The following is a 17,864-nucleotide window of genomic DNA, read 5'->3' on the forward strand; positions in this document are numbered from 1 at the left end:
ATATAGAATTGTACATGATCAAAGTTGATTTTAGCTTGGGTTTTACATTATAAGAAAGAAAGACTGACATATTAAGGTGAAGGGAACAATTCTTGTGACAAATTGGTTCAACTTATTCACATCTGTAAAATACAGGCCTAGGTGATATCTCTGGGAGTGGTTTTGATGTATTACATGTTGCTTTATTTTTGCATGGTGAGGTTGACATTTACATGGAATTGCCCTATAACAAACTATCTGGGGGTATTAGTCTCTGTAATTATTGCTCAGTTCATAATGAACCACCACCCAATTCATTTATTATTAGCTATTAATTACCCAGTATTCATTAATAGCTAATATTAGTGACTTAGGTGTTAATATAGTACTCCTTCCTCATTTATTCCTGATTAGTCTCTGCATAGTTATTTACCTATGAGGTACTGCACATTACTATAAACTGTTACACACTTCATAGTTCAAAGAGAGTTAGTGCTTTATATTTAATTATCCAAACTTGCTGTCCATAATTATCCAATATTTAATTTAATATTTAATTATCCAAACTTATTGTCTACACTGCAGTGTGAAAGATGTAAAGATATGTTAGTATTTTATACAATACAGCCTTGCCTGGACATACACAGAAAACCATGCACAAGTAGCATTTAAAAGAGAAGCAAGTGTTTACCTACATGGACCATTAAGTAAACTTAGACCGGTCATTAAAACTTGCAGATATACCTAATCTTTAGTCTTACGCCTCACTTTTGAATTTTAACAAAGGCCTCCTTCGCTGGATTTCTGACCAACGTGGCAATGTCACGCTAGATTTAAGGCCATTAAGCCTGAATGGGAAACAGAGACAGACTGAACTGGTGTTAACATTTGTGAAAAACAAAGCAGTCACCACAGAAATAGCAAAGCATGCTGGCCACTCAGGGGCCAAGAGCTTATTATAAAATAGGTGTGGTTTTGGATCTTAATGTGAAACATAGCCACGAGCCTTCTTCAGAATTTTTAACTTTAAGACATTTTGATGACTTTACTCAGAACTGAGATACTCAGAAAAGGATTTGCATTCCTTATGTTCAAGCTACTAGATGTAAGATTTTGGAGACCTACTGCAGGACACTTGCCGTTTTGTAATGCGAGTTGTGCTGCGTAGCGGTCTAGCGAGTGGACTGATCTCATACCTATGGTTAAGTATACATTCAAAAAAGAATTCGAGGTTGTGTCTCAAGCAAACTAATGTACACTAAGTACATCTAAACAGTAATGATGCCAATGGTGTACCGATAAGCTATTTATTAAGGCTTTTGGGATACAGTTCTCTGGACTGATGTATCAAAAGTGGAACATTTTGGAAGACGTGTCCCATTACATCTGGCAAAATGCTAACACAGCATTTTACAATCAGAATATCATATTAGCAATCAAGTATGGTGCTAGTAGTGTGATGGTGTGGGGATGCTTTGCACTTCAGTGCCTGCAAGACTTGTCATAATTGACGGAACCATGAATCCTGCTCTGTACCAGAAAATCCTGAAGGAGAATCTCTAGCCATCAGTCCATGATCTGAAGCTCAAGCTTACTGGGTTATGCAGCAACAACAATTTGAAGTACAAGAGCAAGTCCACTACTGAATGGCTCAAAAGAAATGAAATTAAAGTTTTGGAGTTGCCTAGTAGGGCAGCACGGTGGTGTAGTGGTTAGCACTGTTGCCTCACAGCAAGAAGGTCCAGGTTCGAGCCCTGTGGCCGGCGAGAGCCTTTCTGTACAGAGTTTGCATGTTCTCCCCGTGTCCGCATGGGTTTCCTCCGGGTGCTCCGGTTTCCCCCACAGTCCAAAGACATGCAGGTTAGGTTAACTGGTGACTCTAAATTGACCGTAGGTGTGAATGTGAGTGTGAATGGTTGTCTGTGTCTATGTGTCAGCCCTGTGATGACCTGGCGACTTGTCCAGGGTGTACCCCGCCTTTCGCCCGTAGGCAGCTGGGATAGGCTCCAGCTTGCCTGCGACCCTGTAGAATAGGATAAAGTGGGAAGATGGGCCCGCACGACGACCCCGAGGCCTTCCTAGCGCTCTTCGAGCAAGCAGCAGAGGCCTGGGGCTGGCCGGTGGAACAGCGCGCGGCACACCTCCTCCCCCTGCTAATGGGCGAGGCGCAGCTGGCCGCGCTACAGCTGCCCGCCGACAGCCGGCTGGTCTACGCAGACCTGCGCCAGGCCATCCTCCAGCATGTGGGGTGCACCCCAGAAGAACAACACCAGCGCTTCCGCGCTCTAGGCCTAGAGGAGGTCGGCCGGCCGTTCGCCTTTAGCCAGCAACTCCAGGACGCCTGCTGGCGGTGGCTGAGGGCTGACAACCGCGACGCCGAGGGAATCGTCGATCTGGTGGCACTGGAGCAGTTCATCGCCCGACTTTCCGAAGGGACCACGGAGTGGGTCCAGTGCCATCGCCCGGTGTCGCTGGATCAGGCCATTGAGTTGGCAGAGGATCATTTGGCGGCTGTTCCCACGGCAGGATCGCAGATCTCCTCTTCTCCTCTCATTCTCTTTCTCTCTCTCTCTCCCCTTCTGTGTCTCGTCCTTGCCCCGTTCCCCCACCGCGGTGCCCTCCCGTTTCCCACTTCCGTGTCTGTCTCTCTCCCCAATTAAGTGAGTGAGCCCCAGAGCGCCGGTGCAGAGAGAGAGCCTGGGCCAGTTTGCTGGCGCTGCAGGGAGCTGGGGCACCTCCAGCATCAGTGCTCGGCAATGGAGGTGGGCGCGGTGGTCTGGATCCCCGACATGCCAGGAACCGCCCTCGATCGGGCCGGAGCGTATCGCATACCGGTGAGTGTCCAAGGGGATACGTATCAGGCTTTGGTGGACTCTGGCTGTAATCAGACCTCAATCCACCAAAGCCTGGTGCAAGACGAGGCATTGGGGGGAGCACAATTGGTGAAGGTGTTGTGTGTGCACGGGGATGTTCACAACTACCCTTTAGTTTCAGTCCACATTCTATATCAAGGGGAAAAATTTAGTGTAAAGGCAGCGGTTAATCCTCACCTTACCCACTCGATAATTTTGGGGACTGATTGGCCGGGATTTCGCGAGTTAATGACTCATTTAGTGAAGAGTGGGTCCTGTCATAGTTCAGCAGGGGGAGGTCCTGGTGTGGCACTGGCAGGAGCAGCTGTCACAGAGCCGTCTACGTCATCACCGCATCAGAGTGAGGAGCAGCAGGCTCCTCCTCCCTCTCTCGGGTAATTCCTTGCGAATTTCCAGTTAGAGCAATCGCGTGACGAGACTCTGCGGCATGCGTTTGACCAAGTGAGAGTAATCGATGGTCAAATGCTCCAGCCAAACACCACCCCATCCTTCCCCTATTTCTCCATTATGAGGGATAGATTATACCGAGTGACACAGGACACTCAGACTAAGGAGACGATCTCACAACTTTTGATCCCAAAGAGCTGCCGGGAATTGGTATTCCAGGCGGCTCACTTTAATCCCATGGCTGGCCACTTGGGGCAGGATAAGACACTAGCCCGAATAATGGCCCGGTTCTATTGGCCAGGGATTCATGGCGATGTCCATAGGTGGTGTACGGCATGCCACGAATGCCAGTTAGAAAATCTAGCGGCCGTTCCAAAAGCGCCTTTGTGCCCTCTACCATTAATCGAGACCCTGTTCGAAAGAATTGGGATGGATCTCGTCGGGCCATTAGATCGGTCAACATGAGGGTATAGCTTTATTTTAGTTCTGGTGGACTATGCAACGTGATACCTGGAAGCAGTGCCTCTTCACAATATCTCAGCACGTAGTATTGCGGAAGCACTCTTCCACATCATCTCCTGAGTCGGAATCCCTAAAGAGATTCTGACTGATCAAGCAAGGTTAGATCTTAAGGTTTTTCTGCACTAGCCAGCCGGGCTAGTGGCTTGCAAATTGCACTAGCCCGCAGAGTGTTGCACTAGCCCGCTATTTTAAGCCCAATTCCTGTGACAATTGAAAGAATTTTAAATACTAAACAATGAACAAGTTGAAACAACAGAAGCTCCTAATTCAGTGTAACAAAACCAGTACTTTATTCAATCCATTATGGTTCTCATATGTGACTTTGTGTTTCAAACCATAATTGTCACTTTGAAGTATAAAAGAGGTAGTCATTGCTTACAATTAAGTAGACTAGTACATGTAGTAATCTCGCAAAATGGACTAGAACTGAAATCATTCAGTTGCCTTAGACTGGAAAAAAACATAGCAAATTCTTATAGAAATGGACTAGAACTGAAATCATAAACTTATCTTGGACTAGAAAAGAACATGACTAATTCTTGTACAAGTAAACATTCCATACAAAAAATATTCATTAATTGTGCACATACATGTAGCAATACTGTCAGGGTAACAAGCATAAATGAGATCTAATGGCAACATAGGAAGATACAAGTACATGATGGCAGTCAACTGAGAGTTACAAGTAAAATTAATTTCTGTTTGTTAAGTACAAACCACAACACTTGAAGAAATATCACAATTATTTTCCCTTTAAGGGTGGGATTATTCACTAAGTGAAAGTAAGTCACCAGTTCATTCCCTGGTTGTTTCAGTCACACTAACAGAGTCTATGTGAACAATGGTATCTGCAGACTCATAATCAAGCTGCAGAACACTTGATGGCTCATCCTCAGACTGGCTGGAGTCGGACTCACTGTCCTCGTAAGGCACTCATCATGGTACACAGTTACAACCTGTGTCAATGAACTGTGACAGTAATGTTCAGCAACAATGCATTACACCATGTACAATAAATAGAATGAGCTAAAAGATTTTGTATCAGATTTTGCGTGATTCAAGATGGCCACACCCATGTCAAGTTATTGCACTAGCCAACACGGGCTAGTAGCAGAGATTTTGCACTAGCCCGTGGCTATCTGCACTAGCCACGGGCTAGCGGGCTAGTGTTAAGATCTAACCCTGTCAAGGCACTTCGTTTATGTCACGCACACTGTGCGAACTGTATGGGTTACTGGGAATTAAGCTGATCCGCACCAGCGTTTATCACCCACAAACAGACGGTTTAGTCGAAGGGTTCAATCGCACCCTCAAGAACATAATTAAAAAGTTTGTACGCGAGGATGCACGCAATTGGGATAAATGGCTCGAACCCCTGTTATTCGCAGTGCGAGAGGTCCCACAAGCCTCCACGGGGTTCTCCCCGTTCGAATTATTATATGGGCGTAAGCCGCGCGGCATCCTAGATGTACTGCCGGAAAACTGGGAGGAGGGACCTTCACCAAGCAAAAATGAAATTCAATACGTTATTGACCTGCGCGCAAAACTCCACACACTCACACACCTTACCCAGGAGAATTTGCGGCAGGCCCAAGAACGGCAAATCCGCCTGTACGACAGGGGTACATGCCTTAGGGAGTTCACACCGGGAGATAAAGTACTCGTACTGTTGCCCACGTCGAGCTCCAAATTGATCGCCAAGTGGCAAGGACCCTTTGAGGTCACACGGCGAGTCAGGGACGTTGACTATGAGGTGAGGCGAACGGACAGGGGCGGGGCGCTACAGATTTACCACCTCAATCTGCTCAAACTCTGGAATGAGGAGGTCCCTGTGGCGTTGGTGTCGGTGGTTCTGGAGATGGCGGAGCTGGGGCCGGAGGTTCAAAAGGGAACATTGACATCGCTGACCTCTCCAGTCCCCTGTGGAGACCACCTCTCCCCAACCCAACTCATGGGGGTTGCCCAGTTGCAGACCGAATTTTCGGATGTGTTCTCGCCCCTGCCCGGCCACACCCACCTCATAGAACACCACATTGAGACGCCCCCGGGGGTGGTAGTGTGCAGCCGCCCTTACAGGCTACCCGAACACAAGAAAAAGGTGGTTTGGGAAGAACTCGAGGCCATGCTCGAAATGGGCATCGTCGAGGAGTCCCACAGTGACTGGAGCAGTCAGGTGGTCTTGGTTCCCAAGGCTGACGGGTCAGTCCGGTTCTGTGTGGACTACAGAAAAGTCAATGCGGTGTCTAAATTCGATGTGTACCCAATGCCTCGTATTGACGAGTTGCTGGATCGACTAGGCACGGCTCCCTTTTATTCGACACTGGATTTGACAAAGGGTTATTGGCAGATCCCCTTGACTCCACTATCCCGAGAAAAAACGGCCTTTTCCACACCGTTTGGCTTACACCAATTTGTCACACTTCCTTTTGGGCTGTTTGGGGTGCCCGCTACGTTCCAGCGGCTTATAGACAGGGTCCTCCACCCCCACAACGCCTACGCGGCCGCATACTTAGACAACATCATAATCTATAGTAATGACTGGCCGCGGCTTCTGCAACACCTGAGGGCCGTCCTTGGGTTGCTGAGGCGAGCGGGTCTCACAGCCAACCCGAAGAAGTGTGCAATTAGGCGGGTGGAAGTACGGTATCTGGGCTTCCACTTGGGCAAGGGGCAGGTGCGTCCCCAAATTAAGACAGCAGCGATTGCGGCCTGCCCGAGGCCCAAGACCAAAAAGGGGGTGAGACAGTTCCTGGGGCTGGCTGGCTACTATCGTAGGTTTATACCTAATTATTCGGACATCACCAGCCTGCTGACTAATCTCACTAAAAAGGGGGCACCAGATCCGGTCTAGTGGACGGAGCAATGCCAGCGGGCTTTCTTGGAGGTGAAGGCTGCACTGTGTGGGGGGGCCACTGTTACACTCCCCTGACTTTTCTCTCCCCTTTATGTTGCAGACGGATGCGTCGGACAGAGGGCTGGGGGCTGTTCTGTCCCAGGAGGTGGAGGATCGCCCCATGCTGTACATCAGCAGGAAGCTGTCGGTGCATGAGGGGCGCTACAGCACGATAGAGAAAGAGTGCCTAGCCATCAAGTGGGCAGTCCTCGCCCTCCGCTACTACCTGCTGGGACGCCCTTTCACCCTCTGTTCGGACCACGCGCCCCTCCAGTGGCTCCACTGCATGAAGGATGCCAACGCGCAGATCACCCGTTGGTATCTGGCACTCCAGCCCTTTAACTTTAAGGTGATCCACAGGCCGGCGGTGCAGATGGTCGTGGCGGACTTCCTCTCCAGTCAAGGGGGGGGGGGGGGGGGATGGCTGTAGGCCGGACAGCTGCCCGGCCTGAATCGGGCGGTGGGGGTATGTGGCAGCGGGGGCGTGGTCAAGCGTCGGTCTGTAACCGGAGGGTGGAGTCAAGGAAGGTAAGTGGCAGAATCACTGCACCTGATGTCTGTTAACCTGTGGTTGTGTGTCTTCCCCAGTGACCGCGCCCTATATAAGGAGAGAGAGAGAGCAGAGGAAGGGAGCTCTCTCCTGAACCAGACAACTGATGTGTGTGTGCGTGTCTGTGGTACTGGGGGATTGTAACAGCTGAAAAGCTGAAAATAAAGAGTTTTGAAAACTCAGTTCTGGTCTGCCGTACTTCTGTACTCCACCCACCCGCTCAAAGTCTTACACAGACCTTTGAGAGTTTTGATCCACCTGAATCACCAGTCAGAGCAGCACCCAGAAATAGTGTAGACGACCATTTCACACACTTAAAATTCACATTTGGGTTCATTTGCTAGTAATATTACCGCCTTTGTAGTTCAGCTCCGATTGTTATTGCTGAACAGTCAGTAGGTCGAAATAAGGAAGTATTCATGTTTGTGAATTACTGATTCATACAATTCACACAAAGAGTCATTCGAAAAGAACTGTTCTTGAATCAGCAAACGTACAGTTCTGGAAAAAATTAAGAGACCACTGCAAAATTATCAGTTTCTCTGGTTTTACTATTTATAGGTATGCGTTGGAGGAACATGAACATTTTTGTTTTATTCCATAAACTACTGACAACATTTCCCCCAAATTCCACATAAAAATATTATCATTTGGAGCATTTAATTGCACAAAATGACAAATGGTCAAAATAACTAAAAAGATGAAGTGCTTTCAGATCTTGAATAATGCATAGAAATCAAGATCATATTCAATTTTAAACTGTTTGAACTTGGGATGAGTTCAGAAATCAATATTTGGTGGAAAAACCCTGACATCTAATCTTAGCTTTCATGTGTCTTGCAGTGCTCTCCACCAGTCTTTCACATTGCTCTTGAGTGACTTTATTCCACTCCTGGCACAAAAATTCAATCAGATATCAGCTTGCTTTGATGGCTTGTGACCATCCATCTTCCTCTTGATCACATTCCGGAGGTTTTCAATGGGGTTCAGGTCTGGAGATTGGGCTGGCCATGACAGGGTCTTGATCTTGTGGTCCTCCACCCCACACCTTGATTGACCTGGCTGTGTGGCATGGAGCATTGTCCTGCTGGAAAACCCAATCCTGAGTTAAGGAACATTGTCAGAGCAGAAGGAAGTGTTTTCTTCTAGGATAACCTTGTACATGGCTTGATTCATGTGTCCTTCACAAAGAAAAATCTGCCCCATTCCAGCCTTGCTGAAGCATCCCCAGATAATAACAAATCCTCCACCAAATTTCACAATGGGTGCGAGACATTGTGGCTGGTAGGCCTCTCCAGGTTTCCATCTAACCATCAGACAATCAGGTGATGGGGAAAAGCTGAAAATTGGACTCATCAGAGAAGATGACCTTACTCCAGACCTCTATGGTCCAATCCTTATGGTCTTTAGCAAGGCTCAGCCTGACTCTTCTTTGCTTCTCATTGATGAAGGGCTTTTTTCTAGCTTTGCATTACCTCAACCCCACCCAGAGGAGCCTGTTTCGAACCGTCCTTGCCGTGCACTTAACCCCAGCTGCTGTTTGCCATTCTTTTTGTAGGTCACTTGATGTCGTTCTACAGTTGTTGAGTGACATTCGAAGGAGTTGACGATCATCCCAGGCAGTGGAGAGTCATTTTCACCCTCTGCCAGTCTGTAACTTTATTGTCCTCGATGTTTGCTGCTTGAGCTTGTTCTTATGAACTGCCACCTTTGAAATTTTGAGGATGGAAGCAACCTGACACTCACTGTATCCCTCTGCCAGTAAAGCCAGAATTGAACCCTACTTTTTCTCACTCAAAACTTTTATTTTTAACTCTTTTAGCATGATGAACAGATATTTTTGTATACCAATTAAATTCAAGATACTACTAGCACTGTTTTTTTCCAGAGGTGGACAGTAACAAAGTACATTTACTTGAGTACTGTACTTAACTATGCTTTCTGAGTATCTGTACTTTACTTGAGTATTATTTTTGTTGAAAACTTATGACTTTAACTTCACTACATTTGAAAGGCAAATATCGTACTTTTCACTCCACTACATTTCCATCAAGGTCCTCGTTACTCGTTACTATGAAGCAGCTTTGAAAGTGGATGTTTTTTCTTTCCTTTTCTAAAACGTGATGTTTTTTCGCAGGTGACACTGAGACAGCCGATCAGTAATCACTAGGGTCACGTCACGTCCATAGACTGCATAAAATCAAGTTCAGTGATTTCTCAGCAGCATTATTTAACACGATCAGTTGATGGCAGAATGGAAGGAGGCGGTTCTTCTGGGGAGCGCACGCACCCATGGCCCATGAACCCATGTTTCAGTTTTCTGAAAGGATTAAAGATTCATTTCATTTTAAATGTCTGCTTTGTTTGCCTAAAACGAACCACATCACAGCCTACAAAAACTCGCCGTCCAACCTGCAGAAGCATATTGAGGTATGTAAATGTTTTATTCCAAGAGAAAGCTTGCAATGAATTTGTCTGTGCTTTTAGAGCTAGCGATAACGTTGCAATAGCTATGCAGTCTGGTTAGTCAAATGACTTTCTATGGATTTGCCCGCCAAGTTGCCATCGCCTTGTCCATGGCTAACATTAACACATAGCTAGTTAACTTGGACACTGTTAGCGTAACTCCATTTTTACACACTAACATGAATAACGTTAACTTTTCTGAAGTCCTTTCAGAAATATGTTTTAGCATAATTTTGCCAAAGAAAATAGAATGTAGACATATTTCTTTTCGAGTAACATGAGCTACCCAATATGATTTCGAGTTTGAAAAGAGTTTGCTACCATGCACTGTAAAAAAAAATAGTTGAGAATACTTGAAATTTCAAGACAACCGTCTGCATTAAGAATTTTATGTTTTGCCAACGATGTGCCCATGATAATCCAAACTATGATAAAACTGTTATCTTTATTAAGAATTCTTAATTAAGTCAATTTTCAATTCCTCATTCTGCCAACATAGATTTCTCTTTTTGCTGAACAGTGGCATTCACAGTAGTGCAAAAAGGCAATTGAGGTTATCACAATTTTTTTTTTTAGATTTTTTTGGGGCTTTTTTCACCTCTATTTGGATAGGACAGCATAGAGACAGGAAATGAGCGGGAGAGAGAGAGACAGGGAGGGATCAGGAAATGACCTCAGGTCAGAACCGAACCCAGGTCCCCGGATTTATGGTATGGCACCTTATCCACCTGAGCCACGACATCCAGTCACTAAAAGAGGTCATTGTTGAAGAATGGAAAAAGATTGATGTTGCAAAATGTCACCAACTTGTTCATTCCATGCCTAGAAGACTTGGTGCTGTCATTAAAAATCATGGAGGCCATACAAAGTACTAGATGTAGTAGTTTTTGTTGTGGGGTATACTCATTTTTGCACCACCCTAATTTGAGTAAAACTGAAAAATGTGTAATCTAAGTTATATTATTAACCTTACTTTCCCGTTATAAGTTAAACAGATGTTATATTAAACTTTGTCTTGTCGACATTTTGGAAATTGTTTGTGTTCATTGAGATATTGTTTAAAATGTTACTTTTCAAAGGGGGTGGACTCATTTACGCTGAGCACTGTATACTGTTTATGTTGCTTGTAATTGGGGTGAAGTAAACATCTGTTAAGTATTTAATGTGAAATTGTTTGATTGTGTTGAATTTAAAGCACCAAAATGCAGCAGGTCCACCAGACCCACAAACGCTGGCTGAGGAACAAAAATACGAACACCACACAAGGGCGTACTTGCCAACCTTCCTGATTTCGGCGGGAGGCTCCCGATTTTAGCCTCCGCCTCCCACCTCCCGATCATATTTGTTAAAAACTGGATAATCTCCTGGTTTGGGGAAATCCCTACTGCCAAGTTAAACATACTCCCGATTATGTCCGATCAGAATCGTATGAGAAACACTGCTGACATCAACTGATTTTTAACCAATCAACGAACAGAACAACAGTCACTTCCGTAATGTAGGATTCACCCAGGCTGTCCGACATTTTTTACAAGCAGTCATTCATCATGGCCACTAAACCCAATACCAAACGGCAAAAATATGAATGCAAATACCAGGTTGCATGGGAGAATGAATTTCCATGGACAAGCAAATGTTCGACCAGCCAGTTACACATTTTAAAGGCCCAGTCACACAGCCAAAACTTACGATTTACGCATGAATAAATTTCGAGTCGTGCGCGATTCATCAGTGCTGTGCGTAATTCATAAGTTTTTTTGACGTGGAGCATCAGTAGTTGTCAGTGGATGTTCGACGAATCGGGTTTGTGCGCGATTCCAGGTTTTGAGCTGCTCAAAAATATTGATCACACACAAGTATGCGCGATTGTGCGCCGTTTAACGTAATTCGTGCGTCCTTTGCCGTAGTTCTGACGCGGACAATGCGCGACATATGCATGGACCGTTAGTGGTTGATCGCAAGAAATTTACCGCTACCGCGCACGTCGATAACTTTTCACTGACGAATAACGCACATATCACGCATGTCTCGCTGTAGTAACACGTACATTTCACTGATATCCACTGACATGCGCGCTCTATGCGTCGTTCATCAGTGCTAGTGTGCGGTTCATGCGTGCTTATACGTGGTTCATACGCAGTTTATGCGTGGAGTGTTCGTCAATAAAAAAACAGAAATTGTCCCTCTTTTGACCCTATGCGCTGATGTGCGTGATTTGTAAGTGATTGTAAGTGATTTGTACGTAGTTCATGCGCAATTAATCGGTGATTTTCGACCACGCACACCCCCAAAAAATGGTCAATTTCTCCACTGACAATCACGCACAAGCCAACTTTATACGTGATTTATACGTGATTTATGCGTGATCGGCTGTGTGACTGGGCCTTAAGGTAAAGATACCTTAAAACAGAATATAATGGACATTTGAGTGTGAAATTAAACTAGTCTTCCACACCATTTCAGGAACAAACTGTACAATTTCTAAAGTGTTTAGTGAAATTTTGCATGACAGAGAATTTGTTTGGTGAGTGTATTTGAATAGTGTGGTAGTGTCTTAGTGCTATTTTGAATTTATGTTTGAATGTTTTAAGTGAAAGTTTACAAGTGAATTATCTGGAAAGTGATTGATTTTGATCTAGTTTTGAGGTTTTAAGTGAAAGATTACTAGTGAGTGTATTTTGGTCGTACTAAAATTTTGCATTCGAGTGAATTTCTTTGTGGAGTATATTTTGGTAGTATGGTAGTATTTATAGTGCCATTTTTAAATTTTGTTTGAAAACTTTCAGTCAAAGTTTGCAAATGAGCAAATTCCTTTGATGCATTCTGATAGGATTTCTAGTGCTTTTTAAACATTCTGTTGGAAAGTGTTTAGTGAGAGAGATGCATTTCAGTAGTACTAAGACAGTGTAGTATTTATTTAATTGAGTTATTATTTTGGCAAAATCTTATTAAAATTTTATTTAATTTATATATGATATAGTTCTCTGTATTTTTACATGAGTTTACAGAAGATTTGATACACATTTGATGCAATCCAATAATACTTTCATTCACCGTGACTATTTTAAGAAATTATAAACATTCTTCTAAAGCATCACTTGTGTTATTTTCTGTGGGTCTCTGTATGTATACAATATTCAGGCATGAGATTTTTCAGCTAAAAATCTGATTTAAGCAGACTTCCCTTTCATTGTTATTATATTAAAACTCAAGACATATGTGTTATTTACCAGCTGTGAGGTCCGTATCGTGAAATACTGTGACCGAGGTCTTGAAAGTACTGAGCGAGGCCCTCTGGCCGAGGTCAGTATTCAAGGCCGAGATCACGGTATTTCACCATACGGACCGACCTTAAGCTGGTAAATAATATATTTATTATTTTCTTTACCAAATTCTAACAGAAAACGAGAGCGCCCGAAAGGGAAAACCGAGCCGAGCCGCCATTTTGAATCCTCATTCACGGCTGTAATGCAAATTGCTTCCTCCTCGGTATACAAGTGCACTTCCATGGCAGGAAAAAAAAACTACATTTTGTCGCCTATGCAATCCCCTATTTATACAAATAGGAGTCATTCAGGATTCAGCCATGTTTTTGCTCGGCGTTAGCAAGTTAGAGGTTTTTAGCTTTCTCCTGAAATGCTTTATTTCTTCTTCCTCAGGGTAGTAAAACTTGCTTTCACTGTGAACACTGTCGTTATCCATGCTGTAAAATTAATCCTATTCTCCTGAGAAATAATATATTTATTTTTTTCTTTACCAAATTTTAACAGAAAACGAGAGCGCCCGAAAGGGAAAACCGAGCCGAGTCGCCATTTTGAATCCTCATTCACGGCTGTAATGCAAATGGCTTCCTCCTCGGTATACAAGTGCACTTCCATGGCAGGAAAAAAACTACATTTTGCCGCCTATGTAGTCCCCTATTTATACAAATAGTACTCATTCAGGATTTAGCCATGTTTTTGCTCGACCAAAGTTATACAGTATTATGACCTTTATATTGCATAAATAAAGCCATTTGGTGAAACTTTGAAGAAGAGATTGTACTGGTTTAAAGTTTTTACCGAACGTAATATTATGTATTAGGATAACATGGTCCAAAATGGGCCTCATTAACTAATGAGATCAACCTGTTAGCAAGTTACATGTTTTTAGCTTTCTCCTGAAATGTTTTCTTTTATTTCTTCTTCCTCAGGGTAGTAAAACTCGCTTTCGTTGTGAAGACTGTCGTTATCGCTATCCATGCTATAAAATTAATGCTATTCTCCTGAGAAATAATATATTTATTTTTTTCTTTACCAAATTCTAACAGAAAACGAGAGCGCCTGAAAGGGAAAACCGAGCCGACATTTTGAATCCTCATTCACGGCTGTAATGCAAATGGATTCCTCCTCGGTATACAAGTGCACTTCCATGGCAGGAAAAAAAAACTACATTTTGTCGCCTATGTAGTCCCCTATTTATACAAATAGGAGTCATTCAGGATTCAGCCATGTTTTTGCTCGGCGTTAGCAAGTTAGAGGTTTTTAGCTTTCTCCTGAAATGCTTTATTTCTTCTTCCTCAGGGTAGTAAAACTTGCTTTCACTGTGAACACTGTCGTTATCCATGCTGTAAAATTAATCCTATTCTCCTGAGAAATAACATATTTATTTTTTTCTTTACCAAATTTTAACAGAAAACGAGAGTGCCTGAAAGGGAAAACCGAGCCGAGCCGCCATTTTGAATCCTCATTCACGGCTGTAATGCAAATTGCTTCCTCCTCGGTATGCAAGTGCACTTCCATGGCAGGAAAAAAACTACATTTTGCCGCCTATGTAGTGCCCTATTTATACAAATAGGAGTCATTCAGGATTCAGCCGTGTTTTTGCTCGGCGTTAGGAAGTTACAGGTTTTTAGCTTTCTCCTGAAATGTTTTCTTTTATTTCTTCTTCCTCAGGGTAGTAAAACTCGCTTTCGCTGTGAACACTGTCGTTATCGCTATCCATGCTGCAAATTTAATGCTATTCTCCTGAGAAATGCTGGCAAAAATGTATAAGAATTTTGATAATCTAATAAAAAAAGATAAATGTTGACAAAAAATGCTACCATGTTTGTTGTTGTGAACGAGCGAGTCACCAGAGGTCTGTAACTGGGGTCTGTATCGTAGCATACGGACCCGCTCGCCAGCCAATCAGAGCGCAGGATTTGATGGAAACCGCACCACGAAAAAAATATATGTTATTTACCAGCAGTGAGGTCCATATCGTGAAATACCGTGACCGAGGTCAGTATTCAAGGCCGAGGTCACGGTATTTCACCATACGGACCGACCTTAAGCTGGTAAATAATATATTTATTTTTTTCTTTACCAAATTCTAACAGAAAACGAGAGCGCCCGAAAGGGGAAACCGACCCGAGCCGCCATTTTGAATCCTCATTCACGGCTGTAATGCAAATTGCTTCCTCCTCGGTATACAAGTGCACTTCCATGGCTGGAAAAAAAACTACATTTTGCCACCTATAGTGCCCTATTTATACAAATAGGAATCATTCAGGATTCAGCCATGTTTTTGCTCGGCGTTGGGAAGTTAGAGGTTTTAGTTTTCTCCTGAAATGTTTTCTTTTATTTCTTCTTCCTCAGGGTAGTAAAACTCGCTTTCGCTGTAAACACTGTCGTTATCGCTATCCATGCTGTAAAATGAATGCTATTCTCCTGAGAAATGCTGGCAAAAATTTATAAGATTTTTGATAATCTTATTAAAAAAAAGAAATGTTGACAAAAAATGCTACCATGTTTGTTGTTGTTGTGAACGAGGGGTCCGTAACCTAGGATACGGACCCGCCCGCCAGCCAATCAGAGCGCAGGATTTGGATCGCGAAAAAAGTTAGAGTATTATTTCAGATTTTTCACTCTGAGCTCTCTCATGCCTGATCCATGAATCCCATAACCTAGAGTAACTGATAGAACAATATCAACAATTCAAAAACTCTTTAATTGTATAAATTTCAAATGGTTTGTAATTAATCGGGATCCGCTGAGAAGGTCGCTCACGCGCTTCCCCCGGGAGAGTTTTGGCAAGGGTTAAACACACAGGAGGAAACTCACCTTTTAGTAGAACGGAGATGTTTAGTAACAGCAGGTACTCTCGAATCTCCATTTTGAAGTGAGGTTTAAGTCTTTTATTGAATTTGTTTCTGTCTCTTCTTCGCGTGTTTTGATAAACCGGCAGCTCTCACTATGTGTCGCGCGTGGCCATGTTCAGCGCGCGCCTTCAAACGCAGCTCGGTTCCGCTCCGCGCGCGACCCTTTCACATCACCTGGGCAACAAAAACACACTGTTAGGGGTTGTTTTACAGTCAGGGTCCGCAAGCTAAAAATCACATTCAACACTTATTATCTTCAATATCAAAAGGCTTGACTAAATAAACTTGGTTGTTTATTGTAGCCCTGTGATAGCTCTATTTACCATGCAAAAAAAAAAATGTGGTGATAACGTTATTTTTGGTGAATGTATGGCAATATATGTCATATTTAGCAAAATTACTCGTGTCATTTAGAAAAAGTGCTTTTTTGACCACAGGTAGCTCCAAAAGGGATGCACTTACATCATTCTTTATACCATAAAACACATATTTGGTTCCATATCATTGGAAACATGGTTAAGTTTTAATGTTGAATGCCAGTAAGTTTTCAGACTATTTTGATCAAATTAGTATGTAATTGTGTCAAAAAAAAAAAAGTCCTCTCCGAGATTTTTCAATATAAAATAACATATCTAAAATGATTATTTTCATCCTAAAATGTGGTCAAGATATTGGGACATAAATATAACCTAAAGCTTACAGACTTATATTTAAAAGCACTGTGGAAGTAGTGGATTCTGAATTCTCATCTCATCTCATCTCATCTCATTATCTCTAGCCGCTTTATCCTGTTCTACAGGGTCGGATCCTATCCCAGCTGACTACGGGCGAAAGGCGGGGTACACCCTGGACAAGTCGCCAGGTCATCACAGGGCTGACACATAGACACAGACAACCATTCACACTCACATTCACACCTACGGTCAATTTAGAGTCACCAGTTAACCTAACCTGCATGTCTTTGGACTGTGGGGGAAACCGGAGCACCCGGAGGAAACCCACGCGGACACGGGGAGAACATGCAAACTCCACACAGAAAGGCCCTCGCCGGCCACGGGGCTCGAACCCAGACCTTCTTGCTGTGAGGCGACAGCGCTAACCACTACACCACCGTGCCGCCCGGATTCTGAATTGTCAAAAAAAAAAATTTTCCTCTCCAAGAATCACTTAATTTTTGACAAGGAGTCTTTGATAACATTTTTTGCTACTTTTCTTTATCTTATAGCAGATTACACAAAACTACCATACACACATGTCAAAAAATTACCTGAAATCTGTTCTTTAACTTGTCCTTCACTTAAAAACTGGTACAAGAACCAGTTTGAATCAATTTGAATTTTGGACCCCTGTGACACAAACTTTGTACCCTGATTGTAAAACAACCCATGTAGTAACTGTAGCGTTAGTGTAAATGTTCACTGAAAGCCTAAACAAGCAAACTAAATCTGTTTTATAGCTAAAGTAATGTATAACTCGTGTTTCTTACCTTGTCTGGGACACACAACGCTGAAAGTGCCTGAAGAACACCACCAATCTAATCAGAGCTAGATTTCCAAACACCTGTTGTGAACAGTCTTATGTGGGTCTCTAATGTACCTCTTACAGTATGTAGTGTTAAGAGAATAAAACGGTAGCACTGACAGTGCCTTCCTCTCTCTCTCTCTCTCTCTCTCTCTCTCTCACACACACACACTGTTTCCACTGGTGTTTAGTCCAAGTCCATAATCTGTGGTTGCTGTCAGTAAACACCGCAGCCTACACTTACTGAGCTACTGCATTAGTTTAGAATAAGAATTTCAGTTATTACTCTTACTGATGCTAGTTTTGCCCTGTGGTTCTTCAGATGTTACTTTGGTTCTCTCTCTAGCTGTGTGCTTCTCTCCAGAGTGCACAAGGGCCAAGTGAAAGAGCGCTTTATACTCCAAAACCTTCCCTCAGTCAACAAGCGAGCTCCACGTTTCAAACCCCAAACCAACCAACCACAGTCATCTCTCTCTCTCTCTCTCTCTCTCTCTCTCTCTCTCTGTACGTCCTGTATCCCCTTGTTTTGCTATAGAAGGTCTACCTTTTTTA

The 17,864-nt window shown here is 43.5% G+C and overlaps 1 protein-coding gene across 1 annotated transcript in view; it reads right to left on the minus strand.

Moving 5' to 3' along the window:
• The window catches only part of itga10 (integrin, alpha 10), a 108,202-nt gene extending 90,750 nt beyond the window's left edge, over positions 1-17,452 (minus strand). Inside the window, exons 1-2 of the mRNA XM_060921725.1 lie at positions 17,278-17,452; positions 15,754-15,965 (exon numbers count right to left, since the gene is read on the minus strand). Of these exons, the coding sequence (XP_060777708.1) occupies positions 15,754-15,805 (52 nt within the window). The 5' untranslated portion in view covers positions 15,806-15,965; positions 17,278-17,452. The remainder of the gene's footprint in view (positions 1-15,753; positions 15,966-17,277) is intronic.
• Positions 17,453-17,864: the final 412 nt, after the last annotated feature.

This window comes from Neoarius graeffei, chromosome 5 (genome assembly GCF_027579695.1).
Source record: "Neoarius graeffei isolate fNeoGra1 chromosome 5, fNeoGra1.pri, whole genome shotgun sequence".
Taxonomy (NCBI): domain Eukaryota; kingdom Metazoa; phylum Chordata; class Actinopteri; order Siluriformes; family Ariidae; genus Neoarius; species Neoarius graeffei.